The 19908-nt window shown below is 40.8% G+C and overlaps 1 protein-coding gene across 1 annotated transcript; it reads left to right on the top strand.

Annotated features, from left to right (window-relative positions):
• The first annotated feature begins 1457 nt into the window (after positions 1-1457).
• Positions 1458-13974, top strand: LOC140366974 (uncharacterized). Its single transcript, XM_072453240.1, has 8 exons — positions 1458-1775; positions 3860-3928; positions 4232-4276; positions 12018-12127; positions 12206-12396; positions 13444-13535; positions 13670-13714; positions 13957-13974. The coding sequence occupies exons 1-8, from the start codon at positions 1485-1487 to the stop codon at positions 13972-13974; spliced, it is 861 nt and encodes a 286-aa protein (XP_072309341.1). The 5' UTR covers positions 1458-1484.
• The last annotated feature ends 5934 nt before the right edge of the window (positions 13975-19908 follow it).

Here is a 19908-nt window from a genome sequence, read left to right as displayed (position 1 = left end):
TTTTTTTACGCTTATAGCTTAAAACACGTACCTTGAAGACGTACAACTGTGCAGTAAATGCACCTTTTCAGTTGGCTGCCAACCGGCATTTAAAGTAACACAATAACAATAACAACAACAATCATCGAGTTGAGTTCAGTCGAGTGTTCACCTGTCAAGAAATTCCACAGCTTTTTTTTTCTGCTTCTGTGAGTCGGTCTCACAAATCAAAGGTCAGGGTAAGAAACTCTTTCCTTTGGACACTGACTAGGTTTCTTGTAGTGAATGTTTCCAACCAAAATTACCTTTCTTTTCATGTCATAGTTTTTAAAAGAGTTAGTGTTTTGGGTATTGCTCAGTGGCAGAGCATTTGACCAATAATCAGGATGTGCCTGGTTTACCTTGATTCCAGGTGCCCTCAGTGCTGAAAGATCGACATTTTTTTGATCTCTTACGGTGGTGGAAAAAGTACAAAATTTTGTTACTGAAGTAAAAGTACAGATACAGATTTAAACACGTAAAAGTAGCACGTAAATAGCTGACTCTGCGTTTTTGAATATTCAAATCAAGATGGCGGCCATTGAAGATCGTGATTCGAGTCCAGCGATGTTTGGCACTGACCTGGAATTTATAGAGGAGGAAACGGAGTACACTCACACTCCTACCAAGTGTTTTAATGAGGATCTGACCCTCCAGAACCCCCTAAATCCCCTGGACCCTAGCCCTCACACTCTCTCCAGAACACCCAGTTTGCCCCTTCTTATCAGCCCGGTGGATCTGGCCAGCATCCCGCACATAATCGAGAAAATTCTCCCCAAAATCTGGTCACAAAGTTCCCCCATGTCCAGTCCTCAACCTGCAGAGCCAAGTTATGACTCCCAAATTTCACAAACTGAAACAAGGACTTTGAAAGAGCTTGGTAATGTCAGTAAGATCCCAGTGAAGGTGTCAGTGGCCCAGAAGAAGCCAAGCTTGTCGGAAGATACCAGGTTAAGCACTACAATTCTCCCCAAAGCCAGGCCACGGTCGTCCAGATCCAGCTGTCGTAGTGAACCCAGTACAGAGAGAGAGGAGAAACAGAAAAAGGCTGCTCCGTTCAGGTAATGCAGAACGCTCACATCAATTATCACATCACGTGACAACCTAGTGTTTGACTGATGATTTAAAGGAGACATGTTACACAAAATTGACTTTTTGTGCACGTGTGACTAATCTTGTCCTGCTGAATTTTAGGCACTGTTATTCCAAATAATGTGTCGACTGCTAAAATGATCATTAGTTGTAGCCCTCATAGGTTATAATGGTAAAGCAGACAAAAGCACTTCTCTTCTTTATGTTAACTAATTTCAGTGGATTTCCAATGTGTCAGAGTATTGTTTTATGTGTCGTCAAAGCATGAGTAAACTTTATAACATTGATTAAAGCGCATACCTTGATTTAATATATCACTTTGAATACAACCCTCTTGTTACCTTCTTTTGTGGGTCTTGTTATTTCCCAGCCCCATGGTTCCCAGCATGCACCGGTTTGACCTATCCAAAGTGGAGCCCAGAGTTCGATTCCCCAAAGACGGCTACACTCCCCCAAAGAGCCGGTGTCCCCTGAGGAGTGTCTCTCTGTCTCCCGAGCCTCGTCTGATGTACATGTCCCCGGCCAACATCGTGGCTAAGGTCCTGCTTAACCCTTTATACGAACCGGACCCCAAGGACAAGGAGGAGACCCAAGGCGTGCGCTACATTCTCCCCCCAGAGTTCAGGTCTGAACAGCAGGCCATATCTCTGATGATTGAGCTGCAGGTAAAAATAGAAAAGGGCCTCATCTATGGATTAACCACGGCACTTAGACAGCAGTTCTTTAAAGGTCCCATAATATGCAAAATCGACTTTTCAGAGCTTTTAACCTTCTTACATTGCTATTTGTGCTTCACATATGTACCCAGAGTGTTTTTTTGATTGATTCCCGCAGTGTTTAGCTATATTACAGACTATCTCCTTTCCTCGAATCTCCAAACTGACGGGCGGTGGGGCAAGAGCGCGTCATAAGGGCAAGCACGCGTCACCATCCCCCCTCACCCCCCCCTCCCCCCCCCCCCCTCCACCCCTCCCGCCTAACCCCTCCCGCCCCCTTCCCCCCGGCTCCGCGCTGCTGTCTCCCCACAAGCCCATTCCGGAGTTTTTCTGCTTCGATTTACGAGGAAACACGGCTCAAAGAGGCCCAAAACTTCCTTAATGATATCGCACTCTTTACTATTATCACAATGGTGAAGGTTTATGTGGCAGTTGATGCAGTAACTGGAAATAAGAGCGCGATGGTCATAAGACTTTTATATATATATGTATATATAGATCTATAGATATATCTGTTCTGCGCACGCTGTAGAATAAACACCAGATTTATTTCGTCTCAAAGTAGTGTTGATCTGAAGTTCTATCGTTTCTCACTCAGTCGCGCGGCAGGAGCGGCGCATCGCGGAGCTGACAGCTCTGAGACTACGTCACGGGTTGGGCGGGGGAGCCAGATCGCTCTTCGCAAGGGTGGGGGCGAATATCAAACCAAGCCGTTTGCATTTCCGGGTTGGTGAGGGGGTCCAAGGTCTGGGTGATATTTCTTAACTATTATGTTAAGGGTGTTGCACAACCCTTATTATTATCAATTATACACTTAGGATAGACTACGAAACGTGAAAAAAAGCACGTTATGGCACCCTTAAACACTGTACATGTTAAAACTAGTCTGGAGAGTATTTGTATGAACATTTTTTAGGAGTAGATTTTTTGTAGGGAAGAGAATCGATAAGATCTTATCAGTATCAATAGCATTGTCAATTCCTCTTATCAACCCAGTTCTTTAATCAGTCTCAAATGGAATTGTGTCTTCATGTATCTAGTAAAAGCTAATTTGTTTTACAAAATGGGACTGTTTAGGCATTTAGACAGAAGTTCACCATACACCATGAAACTACAATGGAAAACAGAATTTGCAGCCCAATTTCAGTGAAGAAAAACTTATAGACTAGCTCCCAACAACCATTAAAAGTAACAGGTTGGCAGCCAACTGAAAAGGTGCATTTACCGCCACCTACTGTAGTGGTACGTCTTCTGTAGTTGTACGTCTTCAAAGTATGTGTTTTACGCTATACCATTAAAACAAAAGAAAGAGACAAATAGAGAAGGAAAGAGAGAAAAAGAGAAAGAAGGAGAGAGAGAAAGGGTGAAGCGGAGAGAGAAAAAAAAAACATTGCGAGCGACTACGTATGTACGATCATATCCGGTACAGTTGCCATGACGATGATGTCACACAGCACCAAAAAATAAACATCAGACCTTTAGACCGTTAGACGTTACAGGTAGATTTTACGTTAGACATTAGACGTTAGACATTAGACCTCTCGGTCTAAGGCCTCGGCCTGTGCGGGTTAGGCCTCGGCCTGTGCGGGTTAGGCCTCGGCCTGTGCGGGTTAGGCCTCGGCCTGTGCGGGTTAGGCCTCGGCCCGTGCGGGTTAGGCCTCGGCCCGTGCGGCTTAGGCCTCGGCCCGTGCGGCTTAGGCCTCGGCCCAGGCCTGCGGTGCTCTTGGCAGCTGCTGCCAACTTTTGTGAATGGGGTAAAACACATACTTTGAAGACATACAACTACAGCACTACATAGAGCCTGAGGAATAAAATCTAAAGATTAAGTCTAAAGTCTAAAACGTGCAACTACAGTGGGTGGTGGTAATGTAACTCTTGGATATCAACCGCCATAAAACACCAAAGAAGAAGAAGAACTACAGTAGGTGGGGGTAAATACATTTTCATTTGGCTGCCAACCACCATTAAAAGTAACACAACAACAACTTCAGACTCTGGAATAAGTTTATTTGTTAAACTCCCTCTCTCTGCAGGAGGACAACTACAGGCTGAAGCTGAAGTTTGCTGAGGCGGCGACCACCATCGATTGGCTGCGTCAGAAGGTAACAGTAATGCGGAGCTCATTTGTCACTATCTAGAGTCGCTTTGTGTTTGTGTGAAGTGCACTTGAGTTGATCTAAACTGTCTTTTCACGTGACACACAGAAGATTGGATCTTTTCTTTAACTTGTTTACGGTCCCACATTCTGAACATGACAGACAATTACTTTTTTCAATCTTTTCCAAGTTAAGTTATTTCATTTCATAGATGATACTAACCCTCACCATAGTCACTATTTGTCTAACTTAAACCCTAACCTAGCCTATTTTAGCTCATTTCTGAACTTTGGACCACATCTTTTGCAGGTGGAGGCCAGTGAGAGGAGCCTGCAGACGGAACAGCAGATGGAAGTAAACACTTCAAAATACACTCCCCCGAAGAGCCAGCGTCCCCTGAGTATCCACTCTCAGGCCCGAGAGCCTCGTCTGGTGAACATTTCCCCGGCCGACATTGTGACTACGGTCCTGCTCAACTCTTTAGATGGACCAGAACCCGAGGGCGAGTTCAGGTCCAGGCAGCTGGCCATATCTGTGATCAATGAGCTGCAGGTAAAATCTACACTTCCACTCAGACAAATTGCTTCCTCTATGGATAAACCATTACCTCCAGCAGCTCTTTAAACATTGACCATGTAAAAAGTAAACCCATTTACTATCTCAATATGGTTTAAATGAAAATATTTTTCACACACATTTCAATATCAATGGCATTTTTGAATGAACATTCTTTAATCCAGTTCTTTAACATTTCTCAAATGTCTATATGTATCTAGAAATATCTAATTTGTTTTACCAATGAGACTATTTAGGCATTTAGACAAAAGTTAACAATACATAATTAATAAAACTACAATGCAAAGCATTTTAAATAAATGTAGCTCAATTTCAGTGAAGAAATTGAGCTACATTTAGCTCAATTTCTTCACTGACAATGTATATCTGTAGTTACTCTGTACACTCTCCCCCACACTGCTTAGATCAAACATCTGAAATAAACATATTTGGTCATTTGGAATTGCCACTATACATTGATCTTGACATTCTACAAAAAAAAACAATAGTACATGACTTCAGCCTCTGAAATAAGTTTATTTGTTTTGTCCTTGTACTTTCTTTGTTAAACTCCCTCTCTCTGCAGGAGGACAACTACAGGCTGAGGCTGAAGTGCGCTCAGGCGGGAACCACCATCGATCAGCTGCGTCTGGAGGCAACGGTACTGCGGAGCTAATTTGTCACTAGAGTCGCTTTGTGTTTGTGTGAAGTGCACTTGAGTTAATCTAAACTCTCTTTTCTTCTTTAACAACATATAAACAAACACTATGAAAGAAAAAAACATGAGCAGAGAGAAAACAGTAGACATCCATCAAGTAATAAAGCAAAAGAAGAGAAAATCATGGCACACAAAACCCAAAGAAATTGTCCCTTTTAGTCCAAAATCTGTCAAATTAATCAATTTTCAAATTAAGTCTGAATGTATTTTATAATGTGGGTGCCCTTTAGCTGCTGCCAGCAGGATGCTCCAAAGATAGCTGCTGGTTGGGTCCATGGCAGCCCTGAGGCCCAAATACATAGTTCTGAAATCCATTGGGATGGTGATGCTATAAACATTTTCAACTGTAAGACTTTAAATGTTGAATCTGTGCTGTTAGGTGTGACATTTTGATCATAAGCCAACCAATTTAAGATTTTAAAATCTTTGTTTAGTTTGTGTGTTTTGATTACCAGTAGCTCCTTTTATGTTGTAAGAACAGATTTCACCCAAGGGTTCTCCACCTCTCCCGAATGACTCAACGTCTGTCAACTGCCAGTAAGGCCTGTACAGGAATCACAACATTAATCTCATTATTTTTCCGTTGAGCTTTATATTCTGGGTTACACCAGCACAGCAACGCTCTGATCTGAGCTGAAACAAGGGTAAACCCGAGCCTCCTTTTTTCTTTTGATGATTGTAAAGTCTTGAATCAGATAGGTTTTTGTCCCCTTGCCATATAAATCTTGAGATTGCTTTATTTCACTCATCAAACACCCGTTTGGGATGGAAACTGGAAGAACTTGGAACAGATGGAGAAATCTGGGCAAAATGTTCATTTTATAGTTTTTATATATCCTGTGACTTAGAATCAGATTTAGGTTTAGGTTTTCAGGTTTAATGTCATTGTCAATGAACAGAATTCCCAAACAGGAACTTGCTTTGGTGATTCGCAACATTAAACAATGAAAAATTATAAAACAACCTATATTAGTCAAAAAGTAAAACAATTATAATCTGCTTAGACTTAAGTATAGAATAAGGTTCCAGTTTTAAAGATCTTTTTGATAGAAGTAAACAGAGGGGTATAATTTTTCTCCCTGAAAATTGTTGATTGGTCTCTTTGGAATATCACTCCTAAATATCTTATAGATTCTGTTAGGTCTGCTAGGTCTTTCTAAAGGACAGCAAGGGTTGCCAGAGTGAGATAATTTCAGTTTTTTGTACATTCATTTTGTATCCAGACATTGAACAATTCATCATTGGATATGGAAATTTCTGGTTAAGTCAAATATAGTAGAACATCATCTGAGTAGCCGTCAATTTAATGTTCTGTCCCATCAATTGTAACATCGTGAATTGTTTGTGATTGTCTAATAATTTGGGCCAATGGTTCCAAATACAAAGCAAACAGGACAGGAGACCAGCCACAGCCCTGCCTGACCCCCCATTTCCAGAGTCAGTGGATCTGTCAGATGACCATTGATTTTAATTCTTGATGTTGGACCATTGTAAAGAGCCGTAATATTTTTTATAAATAACTCGTAAATTTGAAATTTGTTTAGAACTTTGAATTAATATTTTCAGCTAACAAAATCAAAAGCTTTCTCGGCATCCAAACAAATTATTATTGCTTTGCATTTCAGTATTTGACTCATTATGTGTAAGGATCATCTTATGTTGTGTTTTTGTCGTTTGTTAATAAATCCTGTCTGATCATTGTCGATTAAGTTTGGGAGTATTTGTTCCAATAGAAATGGGTCTATATGAGGCACAATCCAATCGGTCCTTCTCTTTTGGTATTATTTTGATTGCGTCTTGTATTTCCAAAACTGTTATTTCAGCTCATATTTTTTTTATTTTGTTCTTCTGACACAACAGGCAAATTGAGGGTTTACAGAAAGGAATTTATTAAATCTTCTTTTTTTAAAAAACAAAACGTTTTTATAGAAGGATTCAAATGCTGATTGAATTTGGTCTTGTTTGGTTATGATTACATCATTTTGTCTGTCCCTTATTTATTTATTTTTTCTTTCAGCTTGTTGTTTTTCTAAGTCTCCAAGATAGTAAGCTAGAACATTTTGATCCACTCTTTTCCTGTGAAGTCAGATTATTAATTTCTCATCTTTTTAATTTCTTGTAGCATTTTAGAACATCCCTTCTTCGCATGGTTTTCCTGTTGTTTTTTTCTCCCTTTTAACTTTTTTTTTGAGGCTATGGCTATAATTTGTCCTAAAGGCTCCTTTGGAAGCATCCCAAGGGATGGGCGGGGACATTTCACCAGTATCATTTTCCTCCAAATAAGTCTTAATGTTGGACATTTTGTCCTTAAACAAAGGGTCACTATAAGCAGGCTGGCATTGAACCTCCATACTGTGTTTTTTCCACTCTACAATAATGTAGATAGAAGCATGATCACTTAGGTCTATTGTGTCTTTATCTGAATTTTGATCAGTCTATCGAAGATTGAGAAATTGTCTTCTGGAATAGATTGCATGCAGATTAGACATAAATGTATATTTTCGTGCACTAGGGTTCATCTCCCTCCAGATGTTAATCAGTCCTATATTCTACATTAATTTATGAAACTTCTTATTTATTGTTCCTCCAGTGCCACTTGAATTTAATAATAATAATAATAACTTTTCTTTATATAGCGCTTTTCAGTGACCCAAAGACGCTGAACATAATAAAAAAAGGGGGGGGGGGTATTTACAGACAGGGGGGGACAACACGTACAATACACATTTATATACAGATAAAATGAACAAGACAGAAGAAGTAGAGAGAAAAAGATGGGGATGTAACAGGGGGTAGAAGTGTAGGCAATGGGGTAGAGGAGGCTAGGGGTAGGGGAGGTCATAGGCTTGGGTGAAGAGGTATGTTTTTAGGCGGGATTTGAATGTTGTGAGTGAGGGAGAGTGGCGGACAGGTTGGGGGAATTTGACACGTCTAATGTAGGTTGGATGCTAAAATTCCAATCACTGCCACAAATTAGGGTTCCCTCAGGTGGTTTACAGTCAGGTCCATAATATCTGTATAGAAGGTGATATATCTGATGGAGCAAACACATTCAGTAGTGTAAAAACCTTTCCATTAATACTTCCTGAAGTCCAGGTCCCGTGGACCAAACCTCAGACTTGTGGGGCTCCCAGAAGGAAGGAGAATATACTGAAAGCTTCCTAGAGAGGGTGATCCCAGAGCTCGTTGTAGGCACTGGAGTCACAATATAAAGAGGACATCACCTGGACAAACCAAGACCAGCAACTGAGGCCTGATAATGAGGTTTCTTAACAATGAAGGAACGTGTCGTGAAGACTGAAAAAGTTAAAGGAGACCTCCAGTACAAAGGCAAGTGCCTCTTCTTTACCCCAGATATCCCATACGAGGTTAGTTAACAACAAGCAAATTTCCAGCCCAACGACTCCTCTGGTGACTTACGAAGGCAAAAAGCACGTGCTCAGAACACGGGAAGAGGCAGAGGTGCTTCTCAGGAGGAAGCAAAACACAGAACTGAACAGCGGCAAGAGATGGAGCCACCAACGTGGGGTATGTGAATTCAGGTTGAATTCATGGTAATACATTTATGACTTTATGCTCCATGTTGGTTGTCTGCTTTAGTACATAAACTCTGTCCACTCATCGGAGTGCCAAATGTGGGAGATTGGATTTGTGGGAAAATTAACAAATATATGTAGTGGGCAGTGGTTGACTGGGAAGATGGTGTGTTCAGTTCATTGTGAGGATTTGAGCCAGGAGCCGGGTAGCTTTTGGGGGCCCTTAATTAGGAATGGACTTCCCTCTACCTTTTGATAATGTAAATTTGATCATTTACATTATGACGTTTTCAGCATGAACCCTTTCTTCTGATTACTGTGTTTGACCAGAGATTTGTGTGTGAGGGGATGAGAGAGAAGGGAGGACAGGACATGCAGGAAATGATCAAAGTCGGGATTCGAAATCACGACTCGACCACCGGTCATCACCATTATTAATGGCACAATCAACTCAATCAACCCAATGGTATCAGAAGTTTTACAAGTGGCATCGTTAAAGTTAACGGCATATAGAACCCAATTAATTGATCAAAAATCTAAAGCAAAATGAGAAGGGAATGAATAGACATTATACATTTACAAGAGACCCATTTAAATTAAAAAACTAACCACATTTTGTTATGGAAAGTCATGTTATTCATTATAGGGGGCAAACAAAGGAGGTGAGTTGTGGTGTTCTCTAAACAAATAGCTTTTAAACACAGTTTTGACTGTAAAGACAAAGATGACAGATATTTACTTGTTAAAGGAGCTATTAATGGAAAGGTTTTTACTCTGCTGAATGGTAGGCCCCCCAGGGAGTGATATTGCCTTTTATACTAATATTGTGGACCTGGTTATAGAAATTATGCCTTGATTGTTATTGTATAGTGTTTGAGCGATGTCTGCCTGTGTTTTTTTTTTAAGTTGTTTTATTCATACTCTAAGGTTGTTCTGTTTTGTTATTTTAATGCATAAAATAAGGCATAAGTTTCCCTACTTAACCAATATATAAAAAAAAAAAACATGTAGAAATAATAACAATTACATTTTTGTTAAAATTGCGTTATATAGATCAAAAGAAAGCTTATGGAGAGCTGTAATTGTTGCCGAGACATGAATTAGTGATAGTTTCATACACACTGTAGTCATGTTCTGGTTCCCGTGATTGGACATGTCCTTCTGTTTGCTCTCAGATGAACTTGTATTCAGATCCTCCTGAACCCGGGCTGCCTCTGCACTGCGGCGTCAGAACACAGGCCTCCAGACTCGTGACCCTGGACATCCCTCATCCTCAGAGAGCAGAGTTCAGCCCCTCGTCCTCCTCACAGAGCGGAGCACAGCACCAACAGCACAGTGCGTACAAGCAAACATGTATGAAGAGTTTTTCTTACAGGTTGAAGTTGGTCATGGAGTTACATTTTACCAGTTGTCATGTCAGACACAATTAAAGCTCAAAACAACTTTTAGGATTGATTGTGACCAAGCAATCATTTTAATAATCTAGTTTAGGAGAAAGGATAATAACAAAGGTGATTTGATTAGAATATCTTAATCTATTTAAAACAGACTACTGGTAATCCATAATTAATCAAAAAAGCAAATTAATTGACAATTAGAATAATAATTAGTGTATTTAGCTGCCCTTGAAACAATAGTAAACTGTCATAAAGAACCTGGAGCATAGAATGATGTTGCAGTATACCTTGTTTCTTCTACAGAAAGTCCTCTGTCTTCCACATCCTCCTCAGTGAGAAGGTTTTCAGACCTTATTGACGCACTGCGCTCACAGGCTCAGATGTTTCTACAAAATGTAAGTGGTTTAACTGATCCTAACCTTCACCATGGTCACTACCTGTCCAACTTGAAGGTCCCATATCATGCAAAATCGACTTTTCAGAGCTTTAACCTTCTTACAGTGCTATTGGTGCTTCATATTATGTGCCCAAAGTGGTTTTTTGATTGATTGCCGCAGTTTTTAGCTAGAGTACAGTCCATATCCTCCTCCTCAGATCTGCAGAAGAACGGGTATTTCCCCCTTCCCCCTACCCTCCTCTCCCTTCCCCCCACTCTCTTCCCCCTTCTCCCCGCCTCCGCGCCGAGGGTGAAAGGGGGAGGGGCGGTGAGCGGAGCCTTGGCGATTGTTGCTCCTCGCGGACACAGCGAAAGAGTGTACGCGGAAGAGAGCCACCGTGGTGAAATTAGTTTCATGTTGGACAGGAGAGCCTGCTGCGCTGTGAACCTTCGGACTTGTGGGGTCGAACTTATAACAAAGTTACATTTGAGTGCTGGCACTATTGCCACGATAAAGAAGACGATGGAGTGCGAGAGCTGTAAGTTCAGTACTAAAGCTACATGTACATGTGCGATTCAAGCCCGGGCAAGACGTCCCAGACTCACGCACATTTCCTGATGAGGAGTTTGTTATTACATTGTTTTGTGATGTTTTTCATTTATTATGATGACTGTGCAAGTGCTTGAAATGTGATTGTATTGCTTTTATTCTTTAATAAATTCGCATTCCGTGTGCTGCTGTGTAGGAGCCTCAGCCTGTGTTGGGCGGGGAACACACGCTCTCGCTGAGACTACGTCACGGGTTGGGCGGGGGACACGCTCTCGCTGAGACTACGTCACGGGGTGGGCGGAGGCAGCGGATTGCTCTAGGCAAGGGTGGGGGCGAATCTCAAACCAAGCCGTTTGCATTTCCAGGTTTGTGAGCGGGTTCAAGATATGGGTGATATTTCATAACTATTATGTTATGGGTGTTGCACAACACTTATTATTATCAAATATACCCTTAGGGTAGACTACGAAAGAGGAAAAATAGCATGATATGGGATCTTTAAACCCAAACCTTAGCCTGTTTTAGCTCATATCTGAACTTTAGACCACACTGTTGATCTGAAGCTGAAGTGTCTGTTGCAGGTGGAGGCCTGTGGGAGGAGCCTGCAGACGGAGAAGCAGATGGAGGTAAACACTTCAGAATATGTTGTCAGATACAGTATTCTACATCATTGATTTTTATGAGGTTTTAAGTATGTAATAATGCTTTTCTTCACCATTATATTACTATCATTTGTGTTTTGATTGGGTATATTATCTCAAAAAGAGCTGATTAAAAATAAGCATCAAACAAAACCTGAGGACTTAAGTATCAGAGCAATCAGGTAATGACACCCCTTTGATCTTGTAAAATGCCTGCAGCTCGTTTTTGGAGAATAATCACTGGGTTAAAAGATTAGTAATTTATGCCGTGTTGTTTGTCTTTTCACTTGATGACTCTCTTTCTTCTCCACACATTGTCCAGAAGATGCTTCAAAGGCTGGACATCTTAGAAAGATGCTACATGTTTGCAAAGGAGGAACATAAGCGACTACAGAGGGAGGGTGCACATTTGGGCAACTTTGACCCCGAGCGGTAAATATATAATAAAAAAACAACGTGCATTGAAAAGTTAGTGTAAACTTATTGATGTTTGTCTTGTTTGATTGTCAGGGAGCTGGAGAGTCTGATCTTCCAGTGTGATCAGCAGATGGACGAGCTGAAGGAGCAGGTTCAGCAGAAGCAGTTGTACAATGTTGCCACGCCCACTCACCATGACCCGCCCACTCACCAAGACCCACCCCCTCCACCTCTCCAGACCCCGCCTACTCCCAGCCACGCTGCGGTGCAGGTCCCAGAGCACAGTAAGTCCAACCGTTTTCACATACATAAAGGGAGAGTTGTAAAGGTCATGCAAGACTTTGTCATGTTTAAAATCCTTTTGATTGATCCAACGTCCCCCATGCAGGGGACGTTGGACTTTTTCTTTATTTATTCCATTTTGTCCAACATCTTATAAAGCTACTTGCTATGCTGTACATGAAAATAAAGCTGTAACCCACTTATTTCCAGTCGAATCAATCATGCTTGAAGCATCAGGGTCAGTGTGTTCTCCAAGCCGACAAATAAAAATTACCATAAAATAAAGTGAAAATTTAATAGGACTTTTATATGGATTCTGCCTGGACATTTTCACTTTATTACAAGACCCTAAAACTCATTTTTAGTGAATTTATCTTCAGCTGTAAAAAGAGAAATGTTAAAACCCAACAGATGCTCATTTTAGTGTCAATCAGACCATCCCTCCAGAAACCAGCTTTACTCATTCATATATTTAACAAAAATATTTTAAAGTGGGATTTAACATCTGATTTTCCTCTGTGCAGAGCTTGTTTCTACTTATGATTAGAGTAAAACAGACATCAGAGTCCAAAACTGCAGAGTCTCAGCTTCACAAAGGCTCCAGACTTCTAGAATAAACAAACACCAAAACACATATAAAAAGACTTGGCATTATGAAATCAAAACGTCATCAATAATACACTTTATTCATAAATATTGTCTCTCTAGAAGCCTCAAGTCACCATACTTGAACTTTGTTTTGGCTGATAATGTATTTAAAAGGTCTCAAGATTAGCGATTATATTAGAATATTGTTTTGTGAGTATTCTCCATTATACAATATATTGTTCGCATACTGTGCAGCATCAATCTTAATCTGGTTAAAACAGACTAATCCATATTTGTGTTCAAAAAAGCAAAATAAATGACTGCTATAATAATAATTAGTGTCTTTAGCTTCCCTTGAAACAATGTTTAAACTGTTATAAAGAACCTGAAGTATAGAATAATTTGCAGTATACTTTCATGTTTTTGTCGTGTTTGTTTTTATGACTTTGTTTCTTCTACAGAAAGTCCTCTGTCTTCCACATCCTCCTCAGTGAGAAGGTTTTCAGACCTTATTGACGCACTGCGCTCACAGGCTCAGATGTTTCTACAAAATGTAAGTGGTTTAACTGATCCTAACCTTCGCCATGGTTACTACCTGTCTAACTTAAACCCAAACCGTAGCCTGTTTTAGCTCATATCTGAACTTTAGACCACACTGTTGATCTGAAGCTGAAGTGTCTGTTGCAGGTGGAGGCCTGTGGGAGGAGCCTGCAGACGGAGAAGCAGATGGAGGTAAACACTTCAGAATATGTTGTCAGATACAGTATTCTACATCATTGATTTTTATAAGGTTTTAAGCATGTAATAATACTTTTCTTTCACCATTAGATTACTAGTATTTGTGTTTTGATTGGGTATATTATCTCAAAAAGAGCTGATTAAAAATAAACAACTTAAGTATCTGAGCATGTGCAATTTTAAAAACGTGCCAAATCAGGTAATGACACCCCTTTGATCTTGTAAAATGCCTGCAGCTCGTTTTTGGAGAATAATCACTGGGTTAAAAGATTAGTAATTTATGCCGTGTTGTTTGTCTTTTCACTTGATGACTCTCTTTCTTCTCCACACATTGTCCAGAAGATGCTTCAAAGGCTGGACATCTTAGAAAGATGCTACATGTTTGCAAAGGAGGAACATAAGCGACTACAGAGGGAGGGTGCACATTTGGGCAACTTTGACCCAGAGCGGTAAATATATAATAAAAAAACAACGTGCATTGAAAAGTTAGTGTAAACTTATTGATGTTTGTCTTGTTTGATTGTCAGGGAGCTGGAGAGTCTGATCTTCCAGTGTGATCAGCAGATGGACGAGCTGAAGGAGCAGGTTCAGCAGAAGCAGTTGTACAATGTTGCCACGCCCACTCACCATGACCCGCCCACTCACCAAGACCCACCCCCTTGACCTATCCAGACCTCGCCTATTCCCAGCCACGTGGCGGTGCTGGTCCCAGAGCACAGTAAGTCCAACCGTTTTCACATAAATAAAGGGAGAGATGTAAAGGACTTTGTCATGTTTAAAATGCTTAGGGCGTCCCACGCATGGGACGTTGGACTTTTTCTTTATTTATTCCATTTTGTCCAACATCTTATAAAACAAAGCTCTCATGCTTTACATGAAAATAAAGCTGTAACCCTCTTATTTCAAGGTCAGTTTCTTCTCCAATCCCACTAAATAAAAAAATGCCCTTAAATGAAACGAAAAAATAATAGGTCTTGTATATGGATTCTGCCTGGCAAATTTTCGCTTTATTATAAGTCCTTAAACTAATTTTTAGTGAAAGTACCTTTACTAAAAGAGAATTGTCAAAACCCAACAGATGCTCATTTTATTGTCAATCAGCCAATCCCTCCAACACCAGCTTTACTCGCCAATTGTTTGTGCTCCAGAGGGTTATGAGGGTTTTCTTTCCAGGAAAAATAGGCCCCTAAATGCAAGGAGACAACTTTTTATTTTTTTTTACTTTTAACACAGATGCCTGTTAATTTATATGAAATAAGCGACACATGTTGGTTAAAATGCATGAATTAAAACTTTCTGTAAGTTAGATAAATGCGGCTAATCGACTAACGTAGAAAAGTTTCAAAGGTTGTCAAAAAATTATAATGATTCGTAATCTGGACTAAACACATGGTTACACATACTGCGACAAGTTGGCCACTGTCCAGGGTGTACCCAGCCTAAGGCCCAAAGTCACTGGGATAGGCTCCAGTCACCTGCGACCCCGAAAGGGAACAAGCGGTAGAAAATGGATGGATGGATGGACATGGTTGCCGTTTATGAAATCAAAATTTCATCAATAATACACTTTATTCATTAGAATTTTCTCTCTAGAAGCCTTCACTCACCATATTTCAAATTTGTTTTGGCTGATAATGTATTTAAAAAGTATAGAGATAAAATAGAAATAATTGCTAGTCAACCACTAAAATAATTGATAGTTGCAGCTCTACCAAATCTTGCATATTTAGTTTTCTGCCGAGTCTTATTTTATCCAAAGGCACATTGTGATATTTTTTCTGGTGGGTCTCTGCCAGCTGCTTGACCATTGTTCCACAGTCTGGCATTAAAGTTGATGAGTTTTTATTTTAATCATTTTCTAGATTATAGGAGTCTAAATGTTGTTAATGTGGGCATAAACCCTGATATACTTCAGTCTGTATTATCCGCTCTGGTTTGACTCCTTTGTCCCACTCTCAGGTTGCTGTGCTTCCTCATCGTCTTCCTCAGTGAGAGGCATCGCTCACAGACTGCACCAGCAGGTGAGTGCACTGAACCAAAACCTGATCATTTAAATGATCCAAAGGTGGGGGGGAGTCCATTCCTAATCAAGGGACCCCAAAAACTCGCTGGCCGCTCCCCTTCCCAGTCTCAGCCTCTTCAAATCAACAGAAATGTATCATCATGTGACCACAACCTGAACTCCGTACCTCACACTGGTGGCTCCATCACTTGTCACTGTTCAGTTCTCTGTGTTATGCATCTCTACCTTCGAAAGTCACCAGAAGATGCACCGGGAAAGAGAATCCATGTCTCAGTTTTCTCTTCCTGAATTCCTCACAGATGTGGCGAAACTTTTCTCGTTATTGAGGAATCTCATATGGAATGTCTCACTCATTTGCCTTTAACTCATAATCAGGCCTTGTGGTTTATCAGCTGTTAGTCTTTTCTGGCCCAGGCAATGAGCTCTTTCTATTGTAATGGGGTGGACAGCAACTCATGAGCCCGAATTTACCTCAGGAATGACCTTCTCAAGAAAATATTCCTTCTGGTAGTCCCACAAGTCTGATAGTGTTCCTGCGAGAGTTAGACTCCAAATCCAGGATCTTAATTTTCATATTCTTGACCTTCTTCCACAGTGCCAAAACCTCGGGCCGCAGGTCCAGCAAATCATCCGATTTGTTTGATACATCATAAGGGCAAATTGGTGTAAGGTGATCTTCCCCCCTCCTTCCGACAAGAGCAAGCTAGAAGGCCCTACTTGGGGGACGGAGCTTTGTTTACCGGCGGGGATCTGCTTGTCGGCAGCTGCTGAGATCAGAGATCTGGCGATTTCCCCATTGGAATAACATGGGAGGTTTCTGTCATCGCTACGGCTACGCCGTAACAAATATGACATGGGTCTCATTGACTTTTTTGATCTGGATGCCAAAACTGAATTTTGTGCCAAATTTCGTAAAATTTCAAAAAATTAAACATGTTACCCTCCATACAAAATGGTCGCGCCAAATTAATTAATTCAATTTAAAATAGGTTTATGGCAAAGGCTTTAACAACTGATTCAAATTGGACGCAATTCGCACTATCTGCGCAAACGGCAGCAAATTTCAAATTTGGGAAATTTCATAAATTGTAGCTACAGTTTGCAGCTTCGCCGCACAGAGACCATGACAGGTATCAAAGTAATTTGGATAACCTTTTTTAAGGTTATCCAAATTACTTTGGATTTCAGCTTTTTCTGGCCAACGTCCTGGGAGGAGTTGGTAAAAGTATGACATTTGGAAAAACTCCCATGCTTAAAAAATGTTGATCCAATATGGCCGACATTTGGTTGGGCGGACGGCGTTGCCGTGATAATATTTTTTTCTTCTCTTGTCACCATCTACCCCTGCGCTAAATTTCATGATTCTACGATCCGATCTTTTTTTGGCCATTTCCTATCGCTCAATGCATTTTTTGTACAATTGGTGGGGCTGACGTGCCAATTTTTTTCAAATTTTAGAAAAAGGAGACAGGCAGAATGTAGAGGCACGATTTTTAGAGGTGTGCACATTTTTGTGACTTTTCGTCAATGTTCACTGGGTGAAAATTGGGTGTTGGTCTCGAGAAGAAGAAAGAAAGAATAATATTCCGATGCGAAAACAATGTTTCCCATTTTTCAAATATCATAAACTATACATTTTTGGAAAGAGCTCAAATATGAACAGTGACTTTGTACAAAGTTTAGAAGGGTGAAGAGGCAGAAGTCGAGGGAGCAGATTATTGGTGAAAATGGTCCGAGACTCCCTCTGCGGTCAGTGTCCTGCCCAGAGTCCCGGACCTGACATGGGGTCACTGCACCGGGAAAATGATTGTTTTTTTTATTTCTAAATGGCCCGCATCATAAAGAGCAACCTCTATTGTGGGCTTTTGTATTCACTTTTAACCCAGCCAAGTCAAGCGCCATTTGCGTCCTGGCGGTGGTGCTGAAAGTGAAACGCGTATCGGCCCCGGGCCTTTATTCTCATTAAATTATGAGATTATTCTCGTTAGTTATTAATTAATTAATTCAATATTTAATTATTAATATAGCCCCGTTTTTTTTTTTTTTTGGTTTTTTTGCCCTTATACTCTTTATAAGGGTTTTCAAGCACGTTCATACACACATACTCAAAGCACAGCATTGAGCTGTTTTGCAATGTATCTTTTCACATTTATTTGTATGTTTTTCTCAGAGGTTTCATACATGTCAGCACTTGGCTGGACTGGAAAAGAGTGTAGATTCAATAGGATTGACTCTTCTCAGTGTTCACAGAGCCACCAAAAGGTTTAAAAACCTTCAAGCTGAACCATCATGACTCTATTATACATCCATATTTTGATATGCCGTTTGTGTTTTTTGCTTGTCAGACAAAACTAAAATATGCCAGAAGCAGCAATTTGAACTTAAAGGGCTATGTGCTTTGAGCAAGTGACCACTAGGTGGCAGTAGCGCTATGATTTAAGCACAATAGTGAAGAATGGTGAGAAATTGGGACCGTTTCCATTGCAATATAACCATTTCAAACAAACCTGTGAATAGTGTTCTGAAAATATTGCCCAGTCATATTTTGTAAATATGTTGATTCACATTGTTAATCACTACAGTTCTTAAAATAAATAAATTGAAAAACACTTTAAATAGTAGAATTAAAGACACTATGCTTTTTACTGGTATAAAGTATCAGCTGTAACACACACATATATTGTAAACCTCAATATTGCTCTACAACGGCTGCATATGCCGTTGCCTGGACCCATGTTTTCCAGACTAGAGGACTACATTTTCTAACCTAAATTTAGTCTGGCTGCTGGTTCATGGTAAATAAAATACTTTCTTTAGAATTTCTGCCTATAATGTCAAAAGGGAACATATAAAATGTATGTATGATGTCATAATATTGTAAATACTTTTTGACGTGGTATGAGCCCTAATGGACCTATACTAACGTGAACATTGTTTAATTCATGCACTTACCTCCTCACTATTTATAATTAAAGCTAATGTTAAAAGAAAAAACAACACAAAAAAGCCAAAACATTATATTGAAGATCCTCTGAATGTTTCCAGACGCACAGCTGTGAGCTGGATTAATGAGGCTGTCACAGGCCTGTGGGGTTTCCCTCCATCACACTCCACGGACAGGAGCACGGACAGGAGCACGGACAGGAGCACAGACATGACTGGACAGGAGCACAGACAGGAGCACAAACATGACAGGACAGGAGCACAGACAGGAGCACAAACATGACTGGACAGGAGCACAGACAGGAGCACAAACATGACAGGACAGGAGCACAGACAGGAGCACAAACATGACAGGACAGGAGCACAGACAGGAGCACAGACATGAGAGGACAGGAGCACAGACAGGAGCACAGACAGGAGCACAGAACAGGAGCACAGACATGAGAGGACAGGAGCACAGACAGGAGCACAGACAGGAGCACAGACATGAGAGGACAGGAGCACAGACAGGAGCACAGACATGAGAGGACAGGAGCACAGACAGGAGCACAGACAGGAGCACAGACATGACAGGACAGGAGCACAGACAGGAGCACAGACAGGAGCACCAACATGACAGACAGGAACACAGCCATGGCAGGACAGGAGCACAGACATGACAGGACAGGAGCACAAATGGGAGCACAGGCAGGAGCACAGGCAGGAGCACAGGCAGGAGCACAGACAGGAGCACAGACAGGAGCACAGACAGGAGCACAGACAGGAGCACAGACAGGAGCACAGACAGCACAGACTGGAACACAGACATGACAGGACAGGAGCACAGACATGACAGGACAGGAGCAAAGGTTCATGCCCGACTGTGGAACATTCCAGGCCACCTTTTAAAAACCTCAATAACGCCAAATATAGTAATGCCTTTTATTCTCTGACTCTTGTCTATTGTACTTTGGCCCCCTTTTGAAAAGAGCTCTCAATCTCAATGGGGTCTTACTATACGTATATATATATATATATATATATATATATATATATATATATATATATATATATATATATATATACACACGTATAGTAAGACCCCATTGAGATAATAACTGTAGGTATCCATGTGGCTTTTTGTAACTGCTCTTGTGCATGGTGAATGTGAACCTAAGGCGGATTGTGTTTTGTCGTCTCTTTCAGGCTGCATTTTCTCTAAACCCATTCATCACCTGTTGCC

This window comes from Eucyclogobius newberryi, unplaced genomic scaffold, assembly GCF_026437365.1.
Source record: "Eucyclogobius newberryi isolate DKJ021-1_F unplaced genomic scaffold, fEucNew1.0.hap1 SCAF_2, whole genome shotgun sequence".
NCBI lineage: Eukaryota > Metazoa > Chordata > Actinopteri > Gobiiformes > Gobiidae > Eucyclogobius > Eucyclogobius newberryi.
Note: the sequence above shows the minus strand (reverse complement) of the source record. Positions and strands in the feature narration are given on the sequence as shown.